Here is a 12552-nt window from a genome sequence, read left to right as displayed (position 1 = left end):
GGTAACGACACACATGAAGATTTATTGCTTGGCAACATGGACACGGCGCGCTTTGTGCGTTGCTGATGTCCTGCTACATTGCGGCACGAGACCAATGCGACAAGGAAGAAAAGAAAGACGAAGAAGCATAATACATTTAGACACCAGACTAGTCACTCGATATTGATGCGTGACTGACCAACTCTGGCAAGAGCTGGCGGCGTGCAATGACAATGCCACACATGTCCGCATCACACTACTCTCCCGATCCTTATCATATCTCAACTGAGTCACAATTGTATGAGTGAAGAAGACGTATTACTGACGGGAAGTAGCTCTGGACTGCGTGCGGCTGAGATTCTGTACGAAATTGGCATCACTTCATCGGCCATCCGTCTTCGAGCCATAACGGAAGTCCTTCTGGTCTTGGTCTCACCCAGACAGCTCAGTCGAAACGACTGTATACCATCCCAGTCGTATTACCATGTAGCAGGTCGGCTCAATAATTCAGAGACATTTCGCAGGATTGTGACAAGCCTCCATGAGATGGACTGCAAATGACGCAGAGAAGAGTTTTTCAACGGCGTCGATTTTGTTACTTCGCACAGTCGTTCTTGCATTTCTCCTTCTCAAAACTGCTTCCGTATTGGGGATAGTCGGCCCCACTACAACTTCCAATTAATGGCACCTTTCTCCGACGTTCCCTCGTTCCTGGCTTCTGCTTGGGGGAAATACGATTCAGATGCTCCCCGACAACTTTTTCATGTTTGAGCTCACAAGCTTCACGTAAAGTAGCGCCCATCAACACGTTCCCGGTCCAGTATTCTCGCCTGACCCAAGCAAGTACACGCGATGAATTGAAGGCAGTAATGGCATGACCGCAGCAATGACAGCGCGTGGTGCTTGTAAAATCTACGACAGATGTGCGAGAAGTGCGGAGCTGGGTCGTGCATACTGTCGCCAATCGCGATTGGAGCTGACGGTCAACATGATCTACTTGAACCTACACGTACGAATCTGGAATACCCAGCCAATGCCACTCTTCTCACTTTTGGCGTACAAGACTGACTGTCATGATCAGCTCCCTATATGATCGTCAAATTCACACAAGAGATAAATTCAAGGGCGGTCCTCCGGTGTTCTGTGGCCCTTCGAAGCTCAGCGAGGTTGCTACAGCGAGCAGGTCGTTTTACACCTACTAACGTCCAGGACCGAGACGCTGTGCGTCGAAACTATATATACGCCACAAATGTGGGCTGACATGCGATGTCTTGGCCGCGGCAAAGGAATAGGATACGGTACAAGATCGCGGGATTTCCATCTGATCGTCTTAGGACAGTTTCGACTCTCTCGACTTCCGACAATGCTCTGGCTACTACTCGCATGCCTGCTTGGCGTTGTTGTCGCTGAGCCTCAGCGTCAATATGCAAACAACAACAAGCACTTCTGCTCTAGTGTTAAGAAGATAGTCACCGCATTCAAACAGCAGAAACCTGCATCGAAATACTGCAGTTCGTACCTAAGCATCACCCCATCAGTCACGACTTCGACAGTTACCGTTCCTCCAACACCAGGTCCATGTAAGGCTAGTGCAGTGGTCAGCCCCAGATCCGAAGCTGGCAAGCTGCTCAAGAGACGGCCTTATGAGCCAAAGCCAAAGTGTTTCGCCGGCTACACAAAGAAATCCGTCATCGCATCTGCTTGCAGCTGCATCGTGACGCGCCCAAAACCTGTAACCACTACGGTGACAGTGATCTCAGGTGCTCAACCTCTACCTACGACTCCATCCACATTTCGCATACAGGCAGTCGAGGTTGACGACAGCGAAGTGCCCGAGGCCGCCGCTTTGGAAGGAAATTACGCGAGTCAAGAAGACGACAGGAATCCTTTGCCAGATGTCGAATTCATTGTTCCATCTGCGGCCCCCGAGTCGGCACTCATCTTCACCTTCGTTCCAGGAACCAATAACGTACAAACATTATCCGACATAGTTCGCGTCTTGATCGGCGAGAGACCACCCGGCGAGGTTGAGGTAGCTGGGGAGGAAAGGCTCGAGCTGGCGGCAGCACCAGGTGGACAAACGAACAGTGGTTCAGGGCGAATCCAGGCTGTCGTGAACTGCACGATCGTGCCTCGCGAGGATCAGACGTGCACATTGAACTGCATCCGGCCTGGCGTTCTCATGGACAGAACGCATATCAGTATTGGAAATGCACAATGGCGAATCAGTGATAGAGATACGGTGAGCGCTGGATTCGGCGAGGTGAGATTTAGAGCTATCGCTGTTGAAGTTCTCCAGGAGTGAGGATCACGGAGAGTCTTTGTGCGCTTTGGTGTTTAGTTGGTCTAGGTATCAACGTCCACGAGAAGATTCTCGAGCATAGCCCTCAACACCTTTCCGGTGTATGCGTTCTCTTTTTCCAAGATTCGCTGGTCCCTCGCAGGCTCCAGAATGCACCATCAAGTGCGCAGGTGGCCGCCAGTTCGAGCTTTTGCAAATTGTGGCCGTCGTTTGCAAAGTCTCGACTGCTGAGCATAGTGACTAGTTGTCTTGCGGCAGCCCGAGAGGACAGTCCTCGTTGTGCGCATTATCCTCTTCCCGATCTATAGGGCCATAGTCGGCAAGGCACACCCAGCAGAACTCATGATAGCAGCGTTGGCCTAGGATCAGGGATGTTAGCAACCTCGGTCATCGTGTCGAGCGCAGAAGCAACCACTTACAAGTCATGTGTTCGCAACCACTGTTGGTCATTAGCATCTTTACCACTGAACAGAAGTTCTAGACAACTCACTCTTTCTTCTCAATCCTCGCTTCACAGCTAGGGCAAGCCTTTGTCGTGGCTTCGACCGTTTCTGCAGAAGCCGTATCTTCTTCGTTCTCGTCGCGGCGGGTTTCGTTCGCGTACTCGGTGCAAGTCTGGGCTTCGTGCCAGTCGCTATCGCATTTGGTGCAGTGCTCATGTCCGCACTCCGGGCAATGGAACTTCTCGCGGCAAGGATCCTGGAATAGGCCGGAGTTGCAGTTGACGCGTGAGCAGTAGTGGAAGTCGGGATCCCGGCGAAGGAGGGCAAGGAGGCAGAGATCTGAGTATCTGGGAGCAGTCAGCCATTTGAGAGTAGGGAGGGAAGGGGTTGAGGTTTGGTGTCAGGCATACCGCTCAAAGACGCTCCGACTGGCGTATGCCATCATGTCTTCGGTGTTCAGACTTTTCATGCAATTGTCCTCCATGCAACGAAGCTCATCAGGCGGGAATGTGGCGAGCTCGTTCGTGAGGTGTCTGTCCCAGCAGTCCGAGCAACTCAGGACGCCGTGGCTGCAGGAGGAAGTGTTCGGGAAGGAGGACTCGTCTTCATACTCGCAGCAATTTCCACAATACCGTGTGGGATGGGTCTCGCCCTGTCCGTCGGGTTCCGTCATGGCTCGTGGACGGTTCCAACCGATGTGAGCTGTGGGTGACAGACGTCTTTCAGCGCCGACTTGAGGTTGACAAGGAGCGCGAATTCTGATACTCGCCTGGTCTGTCACTTTGGAGTCGTTTTGGAAGCAGTGGCTATTTGTACAAGGGACGAGTGAGCGGAGCGGGAATGGCTTGGCGCCGATGAGCTGCCACAGTGCGCTAGTATCTTCCAACTACAGAACAACGGACGACTGCGAGTCGCTGGAAACTTTCCGATCGATGGAGAATAGTCATTGCTGATACCCAAAGCAGGTCGCAGGTTCACGCTACCACTACATTAGCAGCCAAGGTACCTCTGCTCGACCCACCTGGGCTCCGTGTCGCCAACGATCCTGCAAACCACCACTTTGATCTCCGGATACACGTTCATGAGCCTGTTCAAGCCATCCTTGCCAGCCATGTAAGTGACGAAGACGATGTGGCTTTCCTTGACGCCATGGTCGAGCAAGACACGGACAGCCATAAGAGCGGCGCCGCCACTGCTCATCTGTGGATCCATGAGCAGGACCCTCTTATGGGTCTCCACGTCCGGACTGAGTTTGAAGTAGTGCAGCTCCGGCTCGCCTGTGCGGAAGTTGGTCTGGATCAGCATGCGGCCGATACGACAATCGGGAACCACGCGCTTCAGACCAGTCTCGAGACACGCGCCACCTCGCAAGATGACGACAGCGGAGACCGCGCCATCGACGGTGAGGCCGTTGTAGATTTCACCGGGAACGGGAGTGTTGACTACCTGCTGCCGGTAGCACATTCCAGCCGCGAATGCCTGCTCGACAAGCATGACTGCTAGACGATCAAAGTAGAAGATAAAGTCCTCACGCTCGAGAGCAGGATTCATAAGAATGGTGTTGATGCCGCGGACTTGGTTGGTGTGCTCCAGCATTTCCACGTTGGAAGACAGAGTTGCGTCTCCGGAGACCTGACCCAGACGTTGCAGGTCAAGCTGATGCTGGCGAGACTTTTCATCGAGTGTCTTGTGGATGCGATCGGATACCATACTTATGGCCACCTTGTTCTCGATGCCACGAGGCACGATGAGGTCTAGCAGAGTTGTCAGTGCGAGCTCGTCTGGATGGGCACGACAAATTTGTGGGGCGAAAGAACACATGTCAGACAAGATGAAAGATGGTAATTGTTTTTCAACAGGAAGTTTCAGTTGAACTATGCATTGAAATTTTGAATCATCACAGTGTTGAATGAGAAGAAGAAGGATTTGACATACCTGCGACGTTTCGCTGTGGCTCCACATATTTGTGGAAGTTGGGCTTGACGAAGCTGAACCACTGCTTGATGCAGCCTTCGATATCTCGACCGCGCTCGCGAACATCGCGGAGGACTGCATTCTATCAGTATGCGGGATTCTCACAGGCATGACACGTTACTTACCACGTCGAGAGAGACACAAATCAGCATCCGCTTCAGTGAAGATGCGGAGATCAAGCAAGTCGAGAATGCGTTGATCGTGAAGTGCAAAGATGCCTTCCAACACCAGGACATGCGGCGAATATATGGTGTTTGTCTTGTCCACGCGAGCATGCTTCTCGAAAGAGTAGACGGGGATGTCGGTCTTCTTGCTAGGAAGATATTAGTACAAGTATTACAGGCAAGGAAGAGTCAGCTTACCCAGCCTTGATGTCTCGCAGGTTCTCCACCAACTTGTCGAAGTCAATAGCCTCGGGAGCGTCAAAGTCGTACTCGTTCCTGAAAGCAGCTGCCGACTGCTCCTCGGTGAGAGGCTTGTAGTAGCTGTCCATCGACATAACGACGACCCATGGCAAGCTCAGCTCTCTGATGATGGCCATAGACAATGATGTCTTGCCAGAGCCTGAGCTACCGGCCACACCGATGATGGAAGTGTTCGCCCATGGCGGCGAGTAATGAGCACGCGTTGCACTCGAGGCAGTCTTGGGCGAGTCCAATGAGGCGAAAGCGCCCAGAGGGAGCTCGAGGGAAGGAATGTTCATCGCAGGCGCATGGAGAGGACCGCAGCCGATACCTCGATGGTCCACATGGTCCCGCGTAGTATTTCAGGCGGAAGTGAAGGCTGCGAGGTGTGGTGAACAGGTCGAGAAGAGTGGGCGCAAGAGAAGCAAAATCGAGTCCGAGGAGCTTAGCGAGACGATTGCAAGCCAAAAGTGGTGGCACAAGTATTCACTTGCTTGTCCAGAGTATTCCAACTCTGCTCATTGTTCCGGTGCTGATAAGTGAATGGGGACAAGAAATAAGGAAGTCACCAGCGATATGGAGGAGAGACAATCTCCTGTCGGGGGTCTATGAGCTGGCCCTGAGAGTAGAGCTCTGACACGGAGGACTGCTTCTGTGCCACCATTAATTGCAGGTCTTGGCACATAGCTACCTCCGCACGTGCTCTGTAGTCTGAGCTACAAATCTCTGTCTCGACCTCACTTCCCATCCGCAACACATTGTCACGAGTTTTCCTGGAGTAGGGACTCACGACAAATCTTCCAACTGGGTAGCTCCAACTGCCTGGCTATGACCCGCACAAGCGCCCAGTTGCGGACATGGTGAGTCCACGACAGCTCCACGAGTCGCGCCTATCTAATGCTGCCCACAGAGCTCATCGCCATCTGCGCCTTCCACGATGCGGCCCACACACTCTTTCGATGCGAAGGTGGAGGAGAAGAAGCCGAGCAAGAGGTAGGTACGCGCTGCACCTCCCTTCCGACCCCACCTACATGATGTGTCAAAAACAAATGGGAATCTCTCCTAGACATACTGCGGAGAAAGATATATTTGTACCTCTGAACCACGCCATTGCATCTCTATTGCATTGAGCAGAAGCCTCGAACATGCTGCGATCAGTGTTGACGGCGCGCCACGAAGAGCGCGCCAGGCTTGACAAGTTCCCGGCTAACAAGTTCCGACGCAGCGAGATCAATTGGGTTATCATGGACTATCTCGTCTCAGAAGGCTATCCCGCCGCAGCAGAGAAGTTTGCTCAGGAGACCAACGTCGGCAACCCCGAGGACATGGAGAGCATTCGGGAGCGCGTCGCTGTGCGCAATGCCATCCACGCTGGCAATGTGGAAGAGGCCATCGAGCTCATCAACGAGATCGACCACCAGGTATGTCCGCAGTCTTCCTCCATCCCGCACCGACATGATTATTGTTTCATGCACCACTCATATACCTTCGGGTTTTGATGATATCAATAAACTACACTTCAGTCCTCAGTATGATCTCGCTCTAGCTGCCCGCATCATTGTTCAAGAAGCTTGCCATGCGCACTTCGCTGACAATGGTCTTCCGTACAGATCCTCGATCAAAACCAGCTACTCCACTTCAATCTACTTCAGCTACAGCTGATTGAGCTGATTCGTGGCATCATCATTCGACCTGCCGATGGGCCACAGCCAACTAGTGATGACTTCCGCCCAGCGCTGGACTTTGCCACAGAACAGCTCGCGCCGAAAGCACCCACCGATGCAAAATACCAAGAGGCTCTTCAGCGAACTATGGCGCTTATGATCTTCCCTCCCGATAAGATGCAGCAGGAGTTCAAAGAGTTGTTGGACCTTCGACTGCGCGAGAAGGTGGCTACAAGTGTGAACAAGGCTATACTGGAAAGCAGAGGACAGCGGTCAGAAGCAAAGATACGCAAGCTTGTGCGAGGCAGAGCCTGGGCAGAAGCGTTGGCAAGAGAGGCAAAGGCAGATCTGCCGGCTGTGATCCCTATCGGCTTGGACGGGCCTGACACAGCATCGTCCGCTGGCGATGCCATGGTGCAATGACGTGATGACAAGTTATGAGATGATTGATATGTGTTTGGGATTAGCGCTGGCGCTGGTGGTGTTTGCATGACTTTGATACATTGACTGCTCTGCAGACCCGAGCTCAACATGATGAAAGGGGACTCAGTACCCACGATAACGCGAGACCAAGATGCATTGGTCGCGACTTGCAATACCAAACCAGAAATTTCACACGACCTGTTCTCTTGGATCTCTCCTTTTTGTCATGCCTGTCAACCTGAAGCTGAACCTGCAACCGACTCCTCAGCTTTCCTCTTTCGACTGTTCCTCTGACGCTCCTTCCGCTGCTGCTCTCTCTCGACATATGTCACGCTCATCTCGAATCGATTCTTGGTTCCGTGGCCAGTCTCCCAATGCTTCTCGCCAGGCGCTGACTTGTGCTGCGCATTCCCTGCATCGGCGATCGGCCTCAACCGGTATAGGTACTCCTCGCAGGATTCCTCCGGATGGTTTTTGCGGTTGCATAGCTTGCAGAGCTGGAAGTGGTGTTTGCAAAAGGGCAAATGCTGAGGCCTGCCGCCAAGATAGGCACTGCCCTCGCCGACCCACGGGATATGACAACCGCTGCAAAAGCGAAAACCGCAGCCACCGGGAACTTCGGCTACATTGCTTGAGCATATAGTGTAGCCGCAGCCATTTTTAACATGCTCGTGTGGTACTTTGCAATTTGGGCAGTGATCTTTCTCCAGAGTGGCTGCTTCGGCTACGACGCGGACAGGGTCATTGTTTACGCGCTGCTGGTACTGCGTACAGGTCTCTCCAAAGTGCTCTGGACGATCACAGTCGACGCAGGTTGCAAAGTTGCAGGCGTGGCATGTAAAGATGCGGCCTTCTGCTGCTCGGTCGAAATCCTGAAATGGAGTGTCAATGCCTTGACAACGAGCTTGGCACTTCCGTTTTGTTTCCTGGACTCTCTTCGTATCGTATCTGGACGCACGCATACATCAGCCTTGCGGACATATGGTTTGAGAGCATATTGCGGCTTACCTGACGATGGTGTCGGCATGAGACAGCTGCTCCAATTCGGACCTCATAAGGGAGCTGGGACAGAACATACACTGGATGTTTGTCATATGGTCTCCAGAGTGCGGGAAATAGATCACTGGACTCTCTTCGACTTGCATGCTGAGGTACAGCTCCCAGCATTCACTGCACGCGCGTTCGTCTTCCCCGTGCTGGATGGCTTGCTTGGTTCTCTGGTCAACGCATGTGCTTAAAGAGCTTCTGAAGCTCGCAACCTGAGAGCGACAGACGGGGCATTGTTTCCTGGGACTCATAATGCTGGATGACTGTGTTGAAGAGCTCTATGGCTTTGTCGAAGAGCTGGATGGTGAGGATACGTGTGTTGCTGTGGATGTCCGCCTTGGGGTTGAACGCGCAGCGAAAATGATCAGAGCAAGCTAGCGCACTTGACCTCAGACCGCGATCGATCTGGCTGTGAATGAACGAGCAAGTACTGGCATAGCTTGCCAAAGTGAGGTGTGATAGGCTGCCATTCAACACTCATCACCATTTTTCAAGGCCGGACACGCGAATTTTGCCCTCACTTCACGCTATTCGATCCGTGTTCAATGAGAAGGTGCGTGTTCTGTACTTACTAGTCGCCGGGGCACAATATTTGTCCTTGAGGATCACGACTGGCTAGTGTGTTGCATTCATCCGAACGTTCTCGGAATCAAACTCTGTGGTCTGCATTCACCGGGCTGGCACACAAGTCTGATGAATAGCTTGCGGAAATGGCATGAGCAGACCCACGCAATGAAATTCATCTCGGAATCTCATTGCATGTGATCTACTGAGTGAGGTTGGGCGCACCTTCTTTGCAAATGAGGTGTGTGGTAGAACGTGCAACTAAGCGCATGTGTGATGCATTTGCCGGTCGGAGATGGCATAAAAGGGGGCTCCCCTTCGCCGCCAACTCTTCAACATTACACACACATATCGACTACAACCACAAACACAAAGCCCCGATCTTGTCACACCAGTTTCCACCTGGACCCTTCACAGAAAAGCCAAACACATCACACGGCTCAAAGGTTCTCTCTTGCTCATCTTGAGGCAAAGCCGACAAGGACTTTGTTGCTGGTAAGTGACGTTGGTCTGAAGACCTTGCCAATTCCAGAAATTTGTGACACTCTCGTCTGTTATTGACTTCAATCTTGGGTCTCTCACGTTGGTCGTGGCTAATGCGACAAACAGCGCGACAAGTGGTGCAGAACACGCTCAGTCCGGAATCGTGAACGTCGCATTGAGCTCCACTCGAGAGTCCGCTTATTATACCACTACTCGGATGAACAGGTACTGACTTTCCAGCTTCTAGCAAATTTCCATCCCATCACAAGAGCAACTCTGCAGCTTCGGCTAGCTCAAACTTGCAAGCAGTCCCTTCGCCGACAGTGACAGTCGCCATAATCCCCGACATTTGAAGTCCGCAAACCAGAACAAGTACGCAACATCCCCAGAATCATGCAAATGCTCGTCTTCGTCGAGCGGTAGAGCTAATGAGGACTTTCCAGATCAAAGAAGAAGTCTGCCAGCCCACGGCCCGAAGATTCGCAACTCGAACATCTTTGAAGTCATACCAGTATCTGCAAGCAGATCTATCTCGACACCAAGTCCAACATGAATGAGTCATTCCTCACCCCCGGCGCTTTCGGACGTTCTGGCTCTGTGATGAGCGGACCACATGGCAGCGATGCGCTGTTTGTGCAAGACGAGGCTTCGGATGGTGAGCGTCCATCGAAGCCTCGTCTTGCCGAGCACGATATCAAGGGCGAAGTTGAGTTCGAGGTCGAGCAGCCTGCTCGCCAGGCCTTTGGTCTTTCTCCACCATCTGACGATGGTAACAATATCCATCAAGACACGGATATCATCGACCTTGAGGACGCTGCTGAGGAGAAATACTGGCTGGAAGAGTTCAAACAGTGGCTCCCAAAAGTCGAAGTCGAGGCGCGACTTAAGGAGAAATATGCCCAAGCTTTCAAGCGTCAAGCAGGCAAAGCTATGCCAAATACCCATAACAAGCAGAGAATGGAGGAAATCGTAAGCTGCGCAAGAGACAACGACACGACTATCAGGTACATCCTGTCGCGTGACAAGAAGGTCTGGTACTCAAAGCTGAAAGAAGCTGAGAAAGCACTTCATCTGGAGCACGACGAGATCCAGAAGTTTCGCGACCTCCAGAAGCGAGCAGAGTACAAGCACATCCTGGATGAGCACCTTATCACCAGAACTAAGGCCAGGATTCAAGTCGTCGAGAAGGACCTCGAGATCCGCAAGAAAGTCGTCAAGGAGATGACGAAATGGGTCAAGGACGAGTAAAGCTTTGCTCGTCAGATTTTCGAAAGACGATCCGACTGAGGAAACTTCACGATGAGCGAAGCGCAAGCTCACTAGCACACTTGGGACATTGTATAGTAGCATCAGGTTTCAAATTTTGGAGAAGATACCATCGGCTTGCGAGAGGAGCCGATCTCGGCCAGTAGAGCATTGTGGACTGCAACTCCTGGAGTTTCGGATCTTCTTTTGGCCAGTATTGATTATGAAGCGGATCTCTGATGAGACTCGGGAAGCAGACTCTGACAACTAGGCAGTGCGATGTAACTGCATTTATGATACTTGTGCTATGACCCTACACAAATTTAGCCAAAATGATTTCGATGTGTGAGTCCGGGCGGTTAGTCTCCAGCTGTGCATCAGCACCATCGTGATTCATGCAAGCTTGAACGATGAATCGTTGCTCAACAAAGCCGTGAAGTCGTCGAGACGACAAAAGAACGCTAAACCCGATTCACCGGTGCCGACGTTCCGATCAGCTCGCCATCATCCCTGTCCGTACCTCTGTATTCAGTCGCCACTTCCAACATCTGACGACCTGCAGCTTCACCTTTTCTCTTGCACCCACCTGTGCCATCATTACAATCATCAAAGATGGCCTCGCAAATAACAGAAAAGCAGCCTCTCCTCCCAACCACAGACGCCTCCACCGAGCCCGAAGTCGAACGCTCCCTCTCCGAACTCCAACAAGATGTCTTCGCCGCCCAACGCCGCTACATGAAAGCCTGGTCCCGCACAACAAGCGGCACCTGGCACAAACGCATTATGTTTTCCGTCACAGGCCTCCTGCTCACCTTCATGGCCCTCATGCTTACTCTCATCGCATTCGACACCTTCGACGACGACTCTTCCTGGCCCTACGATGGAATCACTCGAGTTCCACTAGAAGCCCACATCATGTCCAAATGTCCCGATGCGAAAGACTGTCTCCACGATTTGATCTTACCTGCGATGCAGAAAGTCTCTGATAAAGTGGATTTCCGCCTGTCGTATATCGGGTCGATCACGGATCATGATGATGGGGTGAAGTGTATGCATGGGCAGGAGGAGTGTTTGGGAAATATTATTGAGTTGTGTGCGGCGCATTTGTATCCGGATCCAAAGGTGAGATGGAGCGACTCTTTCTTGTGCGATGTCTTGTGGCCTTTGCATGATGAGTGGCGAATTTGGCACGATGTGAGATGGTGCTAACAATGTGTTCGATAGATCTACCTCGGATTCACGATGTGTTTGACGAGAGAGTATCAGAAGATTCCAGAGCGAGCTTTGCTGGAAGACTGTGCTCTGGAGCATGGTATCGACTTTGAGCGTGTCAACAAATGCACCAGCAACGACGACGGCGAGCTTGCCGTAAAGCGGTTACAGGTACGTACTGGCACCGACTGCCTCTATATGATTGCAAACTCAGCACTGACATTTTGACAGGCCAGCTTCAACCACTCGGCATCAGTGGGCGTCACCAAAAGCTGTACCGTTCGCCTCAACAACGAAATCCGCTGCATTCGAGATGGCGGGAAATGGACAGATTGTGAGGGAGGCTCTCAGCCATCTGATTTGGTACGAGATATTCTCGATCTCTCTTCTTCATTCTACTGAAAGCTATGCCGTTTCATAGCCGGGTACTGTCTTGATTGACAGCCCGTTTGAGAATTCATTCTTCATAAGCCTTTCATGTCCTCATGTAAATCATGCTTTCTTTGTTGCGCCGAGTAGAACCCCCGTGAGCTGCGTCTAAAAAGTGACAACGCTATGCCTCCATTTCGCCATGCATGTTGAAGAATCGCAGTAAATGTCGTGCTGTCGGATAATTGGCTCCCACTAGCATAAGGCCATTCCATACCGCCTCGCCCGCTCCGTACACCTCAAAAACTCCCAGTGACAATCACACAGCTCTCTTCAGTTCACCAAGGACCCCAGGTCCCTCGAGATCCACCGCTAGAGGCCAGCACCTCCCATCTGCCCATCCTCTCAGCTGTGCAAAACGGACGCCGCAATGCCGCGCCGAG

General features: G+C 52.1%; 7 protein-coding genes across 7 annotated transcripts; 4 read left to right on the top strand and 3 right to left on the bottom strand.

The window, feature by feature from the left end:
• Positions 1–1342: 1342 nt before the first annotated feature.
• On the top strand, positions 1343–2284 carry RHO25_007967 (uncharacterized protein; the record flags this gene model as incomplete). The annotated part of the gene is made up of 1 exon (XM_023600129.2): positions 1343–2284. One exon carries the CDS (start codon positions 1343–1345, stop codon positions 2282–2284), a length of 942 nt encoding a protein of 313 aa, XP_023449515.1.
• A 237-nt stretch (positions 2285–2521) lies between these two features.
• On the bottom strand, positions 2522–3169 carry RHO25_007966 (uncharacterized protein; the record flags this gene model as incomplete). Its single annotated transcript, XM_065603005.1, has 4 exons — positions 2522–2640; positions 2701–2720; positions 2772–3071; positions 3135–3169. 4 exons carry the CDS (start codon positions 3167–3169, stop codon positions 2522–2524), a joined length of 474 nt encoding a protein of 157 aa, XP_065459077.1.
• Positions 3170–3714: 545 nt separating this feature from the next.
• On the bottom strand, positions 3715–5401 carry RHO25_007965 (uncharacterized protein; the record flags this gene model as incomplete). Its single annotated transcript, XM_023600128.2, has 4 exons — positions 3715–4478; positions 4660–4773; positions 4824–5011; positions 5061–5401. The coding sequence occupies 4 exons, from the start codon at positions 5399–5401 to the stop codon at positions 3715–3717; spliced, it is 1407 nt and encodes a 468-aa protein (XP_023449516.1).
• A 558-nt stretch (positions 5402–5959) lies between these two features.
• Positions 5960–7189, top strand: RHO25_007964 (uncharacterized protein; the record flags this gene model as incomplete). Its single annotated transcript, XM_023600127.2, has 4 exons — positions 5960–5962; positions 6013–6095; positions 6328–6523; positions 6713–7189. 4 exons carry the CDS (start codon positions 5960–5962, stop codon positions 7187–7189), a joined length of 759 nt encoding a protein of 252 aa, XP_023449517.1.
• Positions 7190–7937: 748 nt separating this feature from the next.
• On the bottom strand, positions 7938–8216 carry RHO25_007963 (uncharacterized protein; the record flags this gene model as incomplete). The annotated part of the gene is made up of 2 exons (XM_065603004.1): positions 7938–8137; positions 8198–8216. The coding sequence occupies 2 exons, from the start codon at positions 8214–8216 to the stop codon at positions 7938–7940; spliced, it is 219 nt and encodes a 72-aa protein (XP_065459076.1).
• A 1616-nt stretch (positions 8217–9832) lies between these two features.
• RHO25_007962 (uncharacterized protein) lies at positions 9833–10531 on the top strand (the record flags this gene model as incomplete). The annotated part of the gene is made up of 1 exon (XM_023600126.1): positions 9833–10531. One exon carries the CDS (start codon positions 9833–9835, stop codon positions 10529–10531), a length of 699 nt encoding a protein of 232 aa, XP_023449511.1.
• A 609-nt stretch (positions 10532–11140) lies between these two features.
• On the top strand, positions 11141–12142 carry RHO25_007961 (uncharacterized protein; the record flags this gene model as incomplete). The annotated part of the gene is made up of 3 exons (XM_023600125.2): positions 11141–11650; positions 11753–11911; positions 11972–12142. 3 exons carry the CDS (start codon positions 11141–11143, stop codon positions 12140–12142), a joined length of 840 nt encoding a protein of 279 aa, XP_023449512.1.
• Positions 12143–12552: the final 410 nt, after the last annotated feature.

This window comes from Cercospora beticola, chromosome 5 (genome assembly GCF_033473495.1).
Source record: "Cercospora beticola chromosome 5, complete sequence".
NCBI lineage: Eukaryota > Fungi > Ascomycota > Dothideomycetes > Mycosphaerellales > Mycosphaerellaceae > Cercospora > Cercospora beticola.
This window is presented reverse-complemented; position numbering and strand designations above follow the sequence as displayed.